The sequence below is a fragment of the Grampus griseus genome (assembly GCF_964374135.1).
Source record: "Grampus griseus genome assembly, chromosome: 20".
In the NCBI taxonomy this organism is placed as follows: domain Eukaryota; kingdom Metazoa; phylum Chordata; class Mammalia; order Artiodactyla; family Delphinidae; genus Grampus; species Grampus griseus.
The window spans coordinates 10,631,612-10,646,735 of NC_139014.1; the positions used below are offsets into that span (position 1 = coordinate 10,631,612).

The 15,124-nt window shown below is 45.8% G+C and overlaps 1 protein-coding gene across 2 annotated transcripts; it reads right to left on the minus strand.

Annotated features, from left to right (window-relative positions):
- Window positions 1-2,124: 2,124 nt before the first annotated feature.
- Window positions 2,125-15,103, minus strand: EIF4A3 (eukaryotic translation initiation factor 4A3; the record flags this gene model as incomplete). 2 transcript variants are annotated; one of them, XM_082679734.1, is made up of 12 exons in its annotated part: window positions 14,889-15,103; window positions 12,776-12,848; window positions 12,086-12,152; window positions 11,145-11,207; window positions 10,199-10,331; window positions 9,924-10,004; window positions 7,807-7,948; window positions 7,210-7,348; window positions 6,079-6,194; window positions 2,751-2,858; window positions 2,523-2,650; window positions 2,125-2,337 (listed from the first exon to the last, which is right to left on the minus strand). In XM_082679734.1, the coding sequence occupies exons 1-12, from the start codon at window positions 15,055-15,057 to the stop codon at window positions 2,321-2,323; spliced, it is 1,236 nt and encodes a 411-aa protein (XP_082535860.1). In that variant the 5' UTR covers window positions 15,058-15,103. The 2 variants fall into 2 exon arrangements, with proteins under 2 accessions (XP_082535860.1, XP_082535859.1); XM_082679733.1 differs by lacking the exon at window positions 2,125-2,337 and having other exon boundaries at window positions 2,497-2,650.
- Window positions 15,104-15,124: the final 21 nt, after the last annotated feature.

Below are 15,124 nucleotides of genomic sequence, written 5' to 3' on the forward strand. Positions count from 1 at the left end.
ATCTTGCCCATTTTTTACTTGGATTTGTTGACCTTATTATTGAGTTACAAAGTACATTGTTTTTCCAATTGCTACCATAACAAATTACCACAATCTCTGTGGCTCAAAATAACACATTTATTCTATCACAGTTCTGTAGGTCAGAAATTTGACACGGTCAGCTGGGCTAAATTAGGTGTCAGCAGGGCAGCTTCTTCTCCGGAGGCTCCAGGGGAGAATGTGCTCCCCTGCTCGTGCAAGTTGTCGGCAGAATTCAGTCTCCTGAGTGTATGGGTGTGAGGTCCACATGTCCCTGTGGTTGAGCCAGACGTCCTCCTCAGCTTCTAGAGGCTGCTCCATATCCTGGCTCGTGGCACCTTCATCTTCAAATCCAGCAATGGTGGGTTGAGTCCTTCTCACCCCAGAGAATCAATCCTGCCTCTTCCATTATACCACTCTCTGACCCATGGTAGCCCAGAGCATTCTTGACTTTAAAGGGCGCATGTGATTAGATAGGGTCCACCTGGATAATCCAGGATAATTTCATCTCAATCTTTAATTACACCTGCAAAGTCCTTACCATTTAATGTAGCATATTCACAGGTTCCAGGGATTAAGATGTGGGCATTTTGGGGGAACCACCATTCTACCTACACTTAAAGTTCTTGATATTTTCTAGTTTAAGTCCTTTGTCAAGTATATGCTTTGCAAATATTTTCCCCCCTTGCTCATGCCCTTTCTGTCTTTAAGTATAATTTTAGAGGAGGAAGTATAAGACTGCCCGATTTCTGAGGTATAGTTCACATACCACACAATTTTACCACTTTAAAATGTACAATTCAGTACTTTTTAGTACATTCACAGAATTGTGCAACACTTACCTCTGTCTAGTTCCACATTTTCATCACCCCCAAAGAAGCCCTGTCCTCTTTAGCAGTCACTCCCTGTTTCCACCTCTCAGCCCCCAGAAAACCACTAATCTGCTTTCTGTCCTATGGATTTACCCATTTGGGACATTTCACAGAAACGGAAACACTGTGGCCTTTTGTGACTGGCTTCTTCCAGTTAGCCTATTTTCAAGGTTCATCCATATTGCAACGTGTCAGCACTTCATTCTTTCCTATTGCCAAATAATATTCATGTGTACTTACCACATCTTTCAGTCGATGGGCACTTGGGTTATTTCCACTTTTCAGCTATTATGAATAATGCTGTGAACATTTCTGTCTAACCTGACACACCAGCCCCTTGTTTCAACACTTAGCCACCATGGATTACAGCTGAACCCACCTGACCTGTGACTCAAGTGGCCCCAAGCACCTGCCCAAGAACCTCCACCCACGTGCGTCAGTGCCAATGTCCTATTGCTTCCCTCCCCGAGCCCCCAGTGATACGCACTCCTTTCCTGGTGCTGGAGGACACTGGTGAGCTCACCTGTGCAGTCTGCACTCCAGACTACTGCCTACGCAGAAGGACGCCCTCAAAGGGAAGTATTCTAATTTCTCCTACTGCCCAAGAGCCAGGCTGCTTTCCAAAAAGTCTGTACCTACTAACACCACCATCACGCCCCCTACACCTTCACCAACACTCAGGGTTAATGGTTATGAAAACATAACACTTCTGAATCACCCCCAAGGATACACATTTCCGTGGATGTTTGCCATTTCTTTGTTACCTTACTTGACAGCATCTCAATTAGGTTAAGTTTCTCAGGTGTCTTACCTTCTGGCTTGTTTCCTGCTTGCCCCTCCCTGAATCACCGATGGTGCCCTGTGCACAACCCCTCCTCAGCTGTGACCGGTGGGCTCATTAGTCCAGAGGGAGCCTGGCTGGTGAATCCTTCCTCCTGGTTATCTGCCCAGGGTGCCATCCTGCCCCTCTGCATCTGGGCACACAGACCCAGGCCAACCCAGAGAAAAGTATTTATGGTCTCAACTCCCCCACCTGCCATCCATAAGAAATGGGATTGGGTACCAATCTGGGTAAGTGTGGAGAGGCCAGGCAGCTTACCACTTCCATTTCACCATCTTAAAGATCAAAAAAGAGTGAAATGACTGCCCAAGATCATACAGACAGCAGGTTACTAGAAAAGCTGAGGGCAAACAAAAATTATAAAGAAATACAAATTAGAGTTTATGGGAAAAGTTTTAAATGTTTAATGAAAAAGACTTAAAGCAATGCATTATTTACATGTGGGTAAGAAAAGGTGGCAGAATCTCCAAAGTTTGTCCTGTGGGGGCTTTGAGAAGAGAATTCACATAAACCCCATTAAATAGAAACCGCCCCTAAATATTTCCAAATTGATACAAAATAGGTGAACAGGCTCCAGCAAGCAGACTGTTCAAATCAGATCAGCAACTGAAAGAGAAGATAAACAAGAAGGAAGAATACAAACAAGTGAAAATTTGTAAATTTAACTAAAGGCTCACAAAAGACTTCTCAAAAACAAAAGAAAAATAAAGCGGGAAAAACCTCAAGTGCCCCAAACCAGGAACCAGGAAGCTCTCTCTAAAACAATCACAAATATGGATTTATTGTCTTACCGTTCATGGGCATCTCGTCAATCTGAGTGGAGTAGTACTGCTCAATGTCTCTAAGGATTCGGATATCATCATTCTTCACAAAATTAATGGCCACGCCCTTTCGGCCATATCGACCTGATCGCCCAATTCTTCAACAATAAAGCAAAATCACTTCAGTAAACATAGCAAAAAAGGTTTCAGTAAACCCATCAACAAGACTGAAACCAAAGAAAAACTTGTGCTGCCTACCTGTGTATGTACAGCTCTCTGTTGTTGGGCAGGTCGTAATTAATGATGAGGGACACCTGGGGCACGTCCAGCCCCCGGGCCCAGACGTCTGTAGAAATGAGCACTCGGCTGCACAAAGAAAGGCATTTGAGACAATCACCTTAGCATAAAAGGGTCAGACCGGCTATGAACACATCAGGGCCCCTCACACTGGCCCCTCTGCAGGCTGAGGCACAAGGGACAGCACCAGAAAGCCGCGTTCAGAAGGCGCGTTTGGTATATTTCATTACTTAGGTCATGTGTGCTGATAAAAAAAAAAAACAATTTGGCTATCTTTTACACTACTACATTTAATTTGTTTCGAGCCAGTCCCATACCAATAATTGGGAAGGACATTTTACTTTTGTCTAGCAAAAACTCAAGTACAGCGGCCTCACTGATTTTGGTGCAGTGTTTACAGTATCTTCAAATTAGAAATGCAACTCACACCTCTCTGTCCTTCACACAGGACAGAATCTGACACACCACAGACCCACACTATCCAATGCTGAGGCCACCAGCCCACCAAGCACCAGAGTGGCTGGTCTGAAATGAGATTGTCTTACGGTGTAAAATTCACACTGGATTTGAATACTTAGTACAAAAAAAATGCAAAAAACCTCGTTAATATTTTTAATGTTGATTACATGTTGAAGTGATATGATATATTGGGTTAAATGACATATGTTTACTTGAATTATATTTCTATTGGACATCGCTGGTCTAGAAGCATTCAAAGTCTGAAGGGACAGCAGAATAGGAGAAAATAATCCTGCCAGATAATCACATATAACTGGAGCCCTAGAGGAAGAGGAAAGAATGGGGCCAAAGCACCAACAGAGGGGTAAGGCCAAGAGTCACAGAAGTGCCAAACGGAAGGAGTAAGACTGAATCACACATGGACCCATCAGCGTGAAACCACATAAACAAAACAGACCTAAGAAGCAGCCTGCAGAGAAGACACTGTTTTACATGAGCAGCAGCAGGTGACATCCCCACAGGACTGACACAACCAAGAAACACCAGATAGAGAGGGCCGACTGCACTAGGCCACTTCATATAAGGGATTAGAATGTCTGCAGAGTTTGGTGTCCACAGGATGTCTGGGACTGATCCCGCCTGGATTGCCTCCTTCAACACATCAGAAGGAGGTGTTTCAAGATGAAGCAGACATTTCCAAAGAAACTTAAACATTTTGTTACCAGCAGACCCAAACTAAATACAGAAAGACATTCTTCAAGCACAAGGAAATGCATCCCTGGGACTTCCCTGATGGTCTAGTGGGTAAGACTCTGCACTCTCAATGCAGGGGGCCCAGGTTTGATCCCTGGTCGGGGAACTAGGTCCCGTATGCATGCCGCAACTAAAGATCCCATGTGCCACAACTAAGACCTGGTGCAGCCAAAATAAATAAACAAATATGTATATATATGTATATATTAAAAAAATATATACATATATATGTATATATTAAAATGCATCCCTGATGGAAGCTCAGAGATAAAGGAAAAACAGAAGAGTAACGAGTATGGTCACTGTGCAGCATTCATTATATGAATTATGGAATGATACAAAGCACAAATTTCTTGTTGAGGTTGAATATATGTAAATTAAAACACATGACAACAGTGACAGAAGTCTGGGGGGTGCGTGTCACTGAAGTCAGGGTTTCAAGTTCTCTGTGCTCTCAGAGGAGATGGTAAAAGTACCAAGCAACCACAGCTGCTGATGACTCTTCAGGGTGACCACTAAATAACATAAAGAAAGAAACATTTTCCAAAATAAAAAGTGGGGAGGGCTTCCCTGATGGCGCAGTGGTTGAGAGTCCGCCTGCCGATGCAGGGGACATGGGTTCGTGCCCCGGTCCGGGAAGATCCCACATGCCACGGAGAGGCTGGGCCCGGGAGCCATGGCCGCTGGGCCTGCGCCTCCGGAGCCTGTGCTCCGCAATGGGAGAGACCACAACGGTGAGAGGCCCACGTACCGCAAGGAAAAAAAAAAAAAAAAGTGGGGAAAAGGAATAACAACAACAAAAAATCCAAACTAAAGAAAGAAAAAAGAACCACACAAGAGAAATGACAAGATATAAGATGGTCAATTTAAAACCAAATATATCAGTATTTACATTAAACGAAACTGGACTAAATGTTCCAGTTAAAAGACAATTATGGGCTTCCCTTGTAGCGTAGTGGTTAAGAATCCGCCTGCCAATGCAGGGGACACAAGTTCGAGCTCTGGTCCAGGAAGATCCCACATGCCACAGAGCAACTAAGCCTGTGCACCACAACTACTGAGCCTACGCTCTAGAGCCCGCGCTCTAGAGCCCGTGAGCCACAACTACTGAAGCCCACACGCCTAGAGCCCATACTCCACAACAAGAGAAGACACCACAATGAGAAGCCCGCACGCCGCAACAAAGAGTAGCCCCCACTCACCGCAACTAGAGAAAGCCCCGCAGCAATGAAGACCCAATGCAGCCAAAAATAAATAAATTTTAAAAAAAGACAGCAATTATCATTAGATTAAAAGGAAAAATAAAACCCAACTATATGCTGGTTGCATGAAATCCATCTAAAGCTTAAGTCTACAAACCAGAGGTGAAGGAAGAAAGGTGGTACTAAGGAGACACCAAGCGTTCAGAGCCGGTGCTGCTGGTCAGACAGAGCAGGATTCAGGACAAAAGCCCTAGTAGAGAAGGGCAGACACTTCCACAGCAAAAGCTAAATCCTCCAGAAATGTAGTAATTCTGAACTTGTACACTCAGGTCTCTGGACCCATAATGCAAGAACGGACAGAACCCCCAAGAGGAAAACCGGCACTCTCAACACTGATGAAACAAGGCTTAAGGGAAAAAGAGTAAGGATGCAGGTTTGAGAAATACAGCTAGCAACTGAAATCCAACACCACACAGCACCCATCTTGTCCAAGCACAGAGAACATTTGTAAAATGACCGACCCCGTGCTGGGCCACAAAGCAAGTCTGAATACACACTGAGGGGATGAAATCACACAAAGTGGGTTCTCTGGCCACAGTGGGATTAAGCTAAAACCAATACAAAAAGATAAACAGAAAATCTCCATTTATTTGGAAACAGAAAAATACGCTTCTAAATAAGGCAACCAACCTACGTAGTTGAGGCTAGTTCTCATCTCAGCCTAACCTGTCACAGCAGCAGTGGCTGCCCTGCTCACCAGCAAGTTGGTGACCTGCCCAAGCTCAGCTGTGGGGGGGAAAACTCGGGTAACACCCCGTAAATGCTGGCCCACAGCACCAGCACCAGGACCACAGCAGAGAGCTCAGCCAACCCACCTGGCACCCGACCGGAACTCCTTCATGATGGACTCACGCTCCTTCTGGGGCATGTCCCCGTGCATGGATGACACGGTGAAGTTGGCTTCCCTCATCTTCTCCGTCAGCCAGTCAACCTACAGATGGAATCAACAGATGCTGCCATAAGTTCACAAACCAGAGACTGTATACAGGATTTCATGTCAATTACCTGCAGAACCAATTCGAATATTCATAAACAAGTGCTCTTAAAACTCAGGCTAGGGACTTCCCTAGTGGCGCAGTGGTTAAGAACCCCACCTGCCAATGCGGGGGACAGGGGTTCGAGCCCTGGTCTGGGAAGATCCCACATGTCATGGAGCAACTAAGACCGTGCACCACAACTACTGAGCCTGCGCTCTAGAGCCTGCGAGCCACAACTCCTGAGCCTGTGTGCTGCAACTACTGAAGTCCGCGTGCTTAGAGCCCTTGCTCTGCAACAAGAGAAGCCATCACAATGAGAAGCCTGCACACCACAACGAAGAGTAGTCCCCGCTCGCCACAACTAGAGAAAGTCCATGCGCAGCAACGAAGACCCAGCACGGCCAAATTAAAAAAAAATATATATATATATATATATATATATATATATATAAATAAATAAATAAACAAAACTCACGCTAATCCTCACTGGCTGTGTAGAAAACTTAATTCTGCCCAGCAAATATCGGGGCAAAAATTCTCTTAAAAGACAATATGTCACGGTTCTCATTTGAAATTTAAGTTCAAATCTTTTTTGGAATGTGGTCCAAATCTTGTTCCTATTCCAAGGAGAGCTGCCAGGGTTCTCAGCTCTGCCGGCACATCAGCATCACCTGGGAGCTCAAAGAACGTGTGTCCAGGCCCCACCTGAACCAATGACCCGGAGCCTTCAGTCAAGGGACCAGATCAACACCCTGCACACGTTCCCTGGATACACCCGCTTGTCCGCTCATCGTCCACGGTGACTTTGAGCTAAAGGGCAGAGCCCAGTGGCTGCCCGAGGAGACCACGTACCCAGAGCCTAAAGCACGTAATTCTGGTCCTCAACAGAAAATACCTGACCTAAGTTCTATGAAAACCGATCTTTGGTTTTCGCCACAAGGACATTAAAGAGCCAGAATGGCCGCGCACCTTCCTCTTGGTGTTACAGAAGATAACAGCCTGAGTGATGGTCAGCGTGTCATAGAGGTCACACAGCGTGTCGAACTTCCACTCTTCTCTCTCCACAGCCACAAAAAACTGCTTGATGCCTTCCAGAGTCAGTTCATCACTGGAGGACAAACAATCCTGTCAACTCATCCTTCCAACCAAAACTTGAGGACGTGCGCAGGCCAGGGACTGTTCCAGGCACGGGCCCAACCCCCAGCGGCCCAGGAGCCTGGGCATTAAACCCCCGCCCCTCCCGCCAGCCACATCCTCCTAGGAGTCGCCACTTCCACCACATGGGCCCAAGCCCTGGATCAGTATGAACCTTTAACCACACCTTGTATGGTTCTAAACAAAGTGTTCGGCTGTTCAATAGAATACACATTTTACTGCCAATCGTAAATAATTCCATCAATAAGTAAATACTATCAGCAAATTTTTAAATTTGGAATTACTGGATCAAAGGAGACTATATAAAAGCTGGCTTTTCAAAAGAGAAAATTAAAAAGAAATTTCATGTTTTAAAACCCAAATACAACTATGCTATGTTTTAGTCCCACCTGAGAAGTAGGGCATCCTCACCGTTTCACCAAAATGCGGATAGGGTCAGTCATGAACTTGTTGGTCATCTCCAGGATCTCATGGGGCAGTGTGGCACTGATAAGCACCACCTGAGTGGCCGGGGGCAAGTACCTGTACACATCGTAGATCTGTTCTTTGAAACCTGGGATGAGGAATGAGACACACGGGGAATTTTTAAGGCTGCACGCTTTGAAACAGAAGTTGCACATCAACTGTTCACATTTAACTGGATGCAGCACTGTGACTGTAAAGGTGCAAGATTTCACACGGAAGCTTCTTCCAGAGCTGGACCAAATTCTCACATCCCCTCTCCTCTCCCTGGTGTGCTCTAGGGATCAGAGCCCCACCCAAGAGTCCTGGATGCCAACAGGTAAAAGCAACAGAAACCTGAGCCCTGAGCCCACAACCTCAGACCCTTGCAGGTAGTTTCACATCTCAGTTCCAGCTGCTGCTGCTCTGTGAGGGTATGCATCCACTGTGGCCAGATCTAACACATTTTAAATAAATCCAGAGATCTAGATTTTCTTCTTTTCTTTTTTTTGCGGTACGCGGGCCTCTCACTGTTGTGGCCTCTCCCGTTGCGGAGCACAGGCTCCAGACGCGCAGGCTCAGCGGCCATGGCTCGCAGGTCCCAGCCGCTCCGCGCCATGTGGGATCTTCCCGGACCGGGGCACGAACCCGTGTCCCCTGCATCGGCAGGCGGACTCTCAACCACCGTGCCACCAGGGATGCCCGAGATCTAGATTTTCACCAAAAAAATCTCCACTTAAATAAAAAGCCGCTGAGCCTGCACGTCCGGAGCCTGTGCTCCGCAACGGGAGAGGCCACAACAGTGAGAAGCCCACGTACCGCAAAAAAAAAAAAAAAAAAAAAAATCTCCCACAGATACTGACCCATGCTGTACACCTGAAAATGTTACATGTCAATTATACCTTAATTTAAAAACCTCCCAATTAAATAATGCAGCTAGTTTACATTATTTCATATGGTGCAGGCTGAATAAAACCCAATGGCAAGCAGGACCTGGCCCTCGGGTCACCACACCACCACCTCTGCAGGACGGGTTAGGAGGCTGACATGTGAGAAGCGGACAGGTGGCTGCGAGGTTCTGACTGTAGAGATCAGGGGGCCAGAAGCTACATTTCCGACACGTTCCCAGCTGACATAGATGCCACTGGTTCTGGAGACCTCACTTTGTAGTAACTGTACCTTTAACTTAGCTGAAGAGCAGGGCCTCCAGGTAAGGGGCCCAAGACAGAGGTGGGTGGAGGGCTGCTCCAAGGGGTGGCATCAGCCTCTAGGCTCCTGAGAGAACTGCTCAAGAACCAGGGAACAGGAAAACGCTTGAGAAGAACCCCATGAGTTACTGGTGACTCCTGAGAAGCAAAATATTCCCTTCACGCCAGGTGACCCCAATGTCTAAGGGGACGACCCACCCGACCCCCTGGTATGGAAGTAAGACTGGAGGGGGGTGTGCAGGGAGGGGAGGCTTGAAGACACTGTGAGGTACTGCCCGCAGCTGTTACTCAACCAAGGTGACAGCTGTCGTTATGCATTTCCCAGTTGCTGTGCGAAGAGCAAAACTGCTATGACTTACGGGTCCTCACATATTTGTCCTCATACATTTTGGGAGAAATACATGAAATACACCCCAATTCTAGAAATTTACCTTGAAAAATAACCGATAAAAGAGTAAAAACAACCTGGACAACCAATAAAATACAACTAGTGAAATAAATTATGGAACATCCAAACCACAAAATACCCTACTGCCATGTAACAAGATTTATTCAGCTATCTGTTCACCCCTTCCCCACCACCAGGCATCTCTGCACCACATCCCAGCTCCACGCCGCAGCCATCTGTGCTCACCCACCACACAACGAGCAGTACCCCATCAGTTTGGCTGAAATGCTGTTGTTCTGGTTGTCATCAGTCTTACAAACCACTACCATAAAAAAATCAGTTTTATGTTCCTAAGTGCACCCAGGGCATAACTGTTTTCCACAAAGAACATACTACTTATACTGAGTTCATTAGTTCCACATTTCCATTTTACACGGTGAAAATTTAAGAATTTTACATCAATAGAAAATGAATTCTTTTGTTACTCATACCTTTATTCAACATTTCATCAGCCTCATCCAAAACCAACATCTTGATAGCACGTGTCCTCAAACTTCTGCGACGAATCATATCTATAAAATCAGATTTTGAAATAAGTAGACCTCAGGCTATAAGAGCCAGCCATTTCAACCAGTTTCCACAGCATTTCAGGGACCTTCCCTCCACTTCTTACAAGTTACTCAAATGCAAAAATCCACTATGTAGCATATCAAATTGAAAATGGTCCTCTATTGTTTAAGCACTTTTTATAGACAAAAGCAATTACCAAAGACACGCCCAGGTGTGCCAGCGACAACATGCTGTCCATAATCCAGTTTCCTGATGTCCTCCCCCACGTTGGTGCCCCCAATGCAGGCATGGCACTGGACGTTCATGTAGTCACCCAAAGCAAGCAGGCCCTGAATTAAAACACAGATTCACGTTCAAAGTCTGCCCCAAGACTGCTATGAAGTCCGAAACATCTGAGTTCCCCCAAAATGAAGATTGTTTCTATTCTAGTTTAAGATGACCACCGGGTATTGTTTATGCCATTATTTCTATCATAAAACTACAGAGAGCCCAAGTCTCCTCCTTCCACTCTTTTCTGTGCCAGAATGAAGTCAGTTTTACTGTTTTCTCATTACAAAAGCAGTATGTATTTACAGAAAAATAAGAAAATATATAAAATTCATAATCCTATCCACCCACAGATGCTATTAACATCTTAATAGATACACTTCCAAAATGTTTATACTATAAAAACAAAATACTTACAATTATTTTTAATTTTTTTGGAAGAAAATTACAATTCTAAGATTGTAAAAAACTATTGGAATCACACAAGCTACACTAACAATGACTTCACACAAACCAGCAACTCATATGTGATTTATCACAAAATGTTAGGAATCAGGGGAAAAAAACCTGACAGAACAGAAAAACCGGATTAGATTAAGTCAATCAGTTGGCTTGAACAGCGTGGGATTAGGGAGGGAGGTTAGGTATGCCGGCCCACCTACTGACTGCTCAACTCCAGCTTAGTCAGATATCCACACAGACTTTACAATCAGCCCTCCCTAACCTTGGATCCAACCAACTTCGCATCATATAGTGTTGTAGTACATATTCATTTTTTAAAACCTGCATATAAATGGATCCATGCAGTTCTAACCCATGTTGTTTAGGGTGAACTGTACTTGCAAATATGACAGTGCCATCTTTAACTGTCTTACCTTCTGGATCTGTACAGCTAACTCTCTCGTTGGAGCCAAGATCAAAGCTTGGGTTTCACGAACCTGGTAAAATAATTTGTCGGAAAATAGAGAATCTCAGTATCTTCACGGTAGATTGCACTAATTCAGACTCAGATCTATTTTGAATATTATCTCAAGTTAACCACACATCTGATTTCAGGTAAGCGAACCTGAATGTTACTTAAATTGCGTATCCAGTGATAATGGGTATACTGGTCAGGATTCTTGTTTACAGACAAGAATTTCCACTAGTTAAAAAAATCTCCCAGTTTACAGACATAGAAAACAAACTTATGGTTACCAAAGGGGAAAGGGTGGAGGGAGGGATAAATTAGGAGTCTGCGATTAAAATATACACACTACTATGTAAAAAAAGAGATAACCAAAAAGGACCTACTGTATAGCACAGGGAACTATATAGATCTGAATCACTTTGCTATACACCCGAAACTAACACAGCATTGTAAATCAACAAAATTTCAATAAAAATTTTTAAAAGACTCTCAGTTTAAATAAAAAGGAATTTATGACAGGATATTAGCTCAGATATTAGTGTGCACTTAAGATTCTCTTTAAAAAATGTGCTTAATCAGTACAACTAGAGATATTTAAGAACTGTACTTCTTTTTTTTTTTTTTTTTTTTTTTTTGCGGTACACGGGCGTCTCACTGTTGTGGCCTCTCCCGTTGCGGAGCACAGGCTCCGGACGCGCAGGCTCAGCGACCGTGGCTCACAGGCCCAGCCGCTCCGCGGCATGTGGGATCTTCCCAGACCGGGGCACAAACCCGTGTCCCCTGCATCGGCAGGCGGACTCTCAACCACTGCGCCACCAGGGAAGCCCAGAACTGTACCTCTTGAACACTGTAGTTACAGAAGGTAAAGGAAGTATTTCCTAGGATTAAAGAGAAGTTTAAGATTACCTGAATATCCAAACACTGGAGGACAGAAATACTGAAGGTGGCTGTTTTGCCTGTACCAGACTGAGATCTAGTAAAGAAAACACAGATAAATGGGATTTAGAGTGATGGGCTACATGCCACTGCTCCCATTCATGTAACCCCTGCCCCAGCAGTGCTCTGAGGAGATGAGCTGCAGAAGCACTGGGCAGCTTTTTCCAAGTCGATTCCCCCACACCCCCTGACCAATATCTTAACTGCAAGGTGGTGGGACTCAGGCATAATGTCACAACTTTTAAATCACGGGTGATAAGGACAGTAAATGTGGCCTTTGCAGCAGGGGGTGACAGAGCTGCAGAATCTATAGAATTGCTGTTAGAGGTGGCAAAAAAAAAGATTCCTCTTTATATAATTCTTTTCTACGACTTCAGACTTTTTTTTTTGTCAATGAGTCTTTAAAAATTAGGCAAATAGGGAATAATGTTATTAAAAGAGTATTATATACAATTCCATATGCCAAATGATAGGTTAAGTAAATCTGGCTTAAAAAAAAAAAAGAAAGCTTTCTAGAGTGGAGGATGCAAAACTAAAAACAAACAGCCCATAGCTGAAGTCAAGGCAAGAGCTGGTAACGGCATCTGAATGAAGAAGCACTGAACTACACACTGCTGTGCTAACCAGCACCTGACTCCCCCTCTGCATGAGCAGACTTACTGTGCAATGACATCTCTCCCTTTAATTATCTGCTTAATAGCTCGCTGCTGGATTGCTGATGGTTTTTCAAAACCTGTAAATTAAAACAGAAGAAATGAGCTCTAACCACTAGGACAGCATACTTGCAACCATACACTGGAGCTCCTTGTGCCGAGGATGTTACCTTTTTAAAATCCCCCACCCCCTCCTTAACCCAATGTCCAACGTACTAAGCTCTCAAGAAACAGCTGCTGAATGAAGTAGGCTGAAGTGGATTTTTATACTAACATACCATCTTACACAGACACAATCTCTAAGGAACACTGTTGCAAAATAGAGACACCCCAGTTAGGTTAAAAAATGTTGGTGGTTACTCCTGGAGAATGGGGTGAGGGAGGCTCATATTTTACTCCAATTACTTGTGTATTGTTTGACTATATTACAATAACTTGCACTAATGGGGTTTTTTTTGTATTACTTTTTAAGTTAAAAAAAGGAATATAAACCCATCAGTGCTGTAGTCACCACTCCCCACCAGCAGTAAGTCTGCAGGTTGTTTGTTATCACCTACAACCCCATTTCATCTACTCCTCCTGCCTTGATGCAGCTACATGAACTACAACACCACCCCCCTACTGTCCAAGTAAACAAACAAAACTTTACGTACAAATAATGTACTTTAATTAATTTTGGTAGCCTTTTAAAATGTAGTACAATTTCCCATCTAACACAAAAGCAAATATAACAGATGATTTAAACCCTCAGGATGACCCAGCAAGTAGATGGGAAACTAAAAACAGTGTTTTAGGGCAGGGACGTCCTGGGTGCCAAGAGGCAGGCAGGGCTGTCGGCCACACTACGAGGGCCAGCTGCAATGGTTCTTCACCTCCCATTCCCTCCGTACCTTCTCTGTGCTAGACTGTCATGACATCATGAACTGTTGGATAAAAAAGATGTCGGCCCCAGTCCCAGGCATTAAGCATAGATGCTGATCACGCCCATCTACATCCCCAACCCGAACTCTTCCCAACTGCCTCCTTGACATCTCCTACTGGATGGTTTACAGGTCCCTCAAGCTCTCCTCATTCAAGAAGAGCTCCCTCGAGTGCTCCCCGCCTGAGGAGAGGGCATCATCACCTGCCCAGTTACTCAAACATCCAGGACTTTCATCTCCTGCTCACATTCAACCCATCAGCAAACTCTGTTAGTACTCCATCTCCACCACAATACCATCATCACTCCCCTGGACTGGAACAAAAGCCTCCTAACATCTCCCTGCTTCCTCTCCTGCCTCACCTCCCCCCATATCCAGACACCCAGGACCACCTGTGACTGTAAATCTGATCCCATCACTTCCCTGCTTAAAACCCTCCAATGGCCTCCCACTGCACTTAGAAATAAAATTCAAACTCTATCACCTCGCACCATGTTTTCAAGATCTGCGCCCCCCCCCAAAAAAAAAACTCGCCCCTAGGCTCCCAGGACAGGGAGATTCTTTCTGTTCCTGGAATGCATAAGGCTCCCAGCTGCAGGGTCCTGGCACCAGCTGCCCAGTTCTACCATAATCTTCTCATAACGGGTTCCTTAGCCCAGATCTCAGCTCAAATGCCAGCCCCTCCTGGGAGCCCCCTTACCTATGTGCTCTATTTTAACTCTCTCCTCTCGCCAATCACGCTTATAAAATTATCCCGCTTTATTTTCTTCGTAGCCATTACCACTGACTATATAATCCTTCTCCCAAACATAACAAGCTCCCTAAGGCCTGCCTGGTTCACTGCTAAGCCGCCAGTGCCTAGAGCCGCGCACGTTCCTAGCACCTGGCAGGTGCAAGACAATCATCTGCTGAATGAGTGACTCCGGGGTGCAAGGAGGACCCTGCAGACCTCGCGGGACGCTGCAGCCCTCGCGTGACCCAGCATGGCGCCCCGCCGGGAAAACAGCACCCGAACCGGCCGACACAGACGGGGGTGGGGACACGTGCTGGGGGCAGGGGTCGCCCGTCAGGGCCCCCGGGCTCGGCCTCAGCCCCGACCCCCAACCCCGCGGCGGCCGCACTCCCAGTCTCGGGAACCACCCCCGGCTGGGCCCCCCGCCTCCCCGCGGGCGCCCTAGCCCGCGGCCCGAGCTCACCGACCGTAGGCGTAGATACCGCGCAGCAGGTCCTCCCGCAGGCCCATGGTGTCGAACGTGGGGGTCACGTCCACCTCCTCACTGGTCTCGAATTCCACTTTGGTCATGTCTTCCTCTTTGAGCAGCCGCTTCCGCGCCGAGCCCGACGTCGCCATTGTAGCTGTAGCTGCCATGATTCCGAGCAGGCTAAGAGCCAAGCTCGCGTCTCAGAGGAAAGCGGAAGCAGGGCCCCGCGCCACC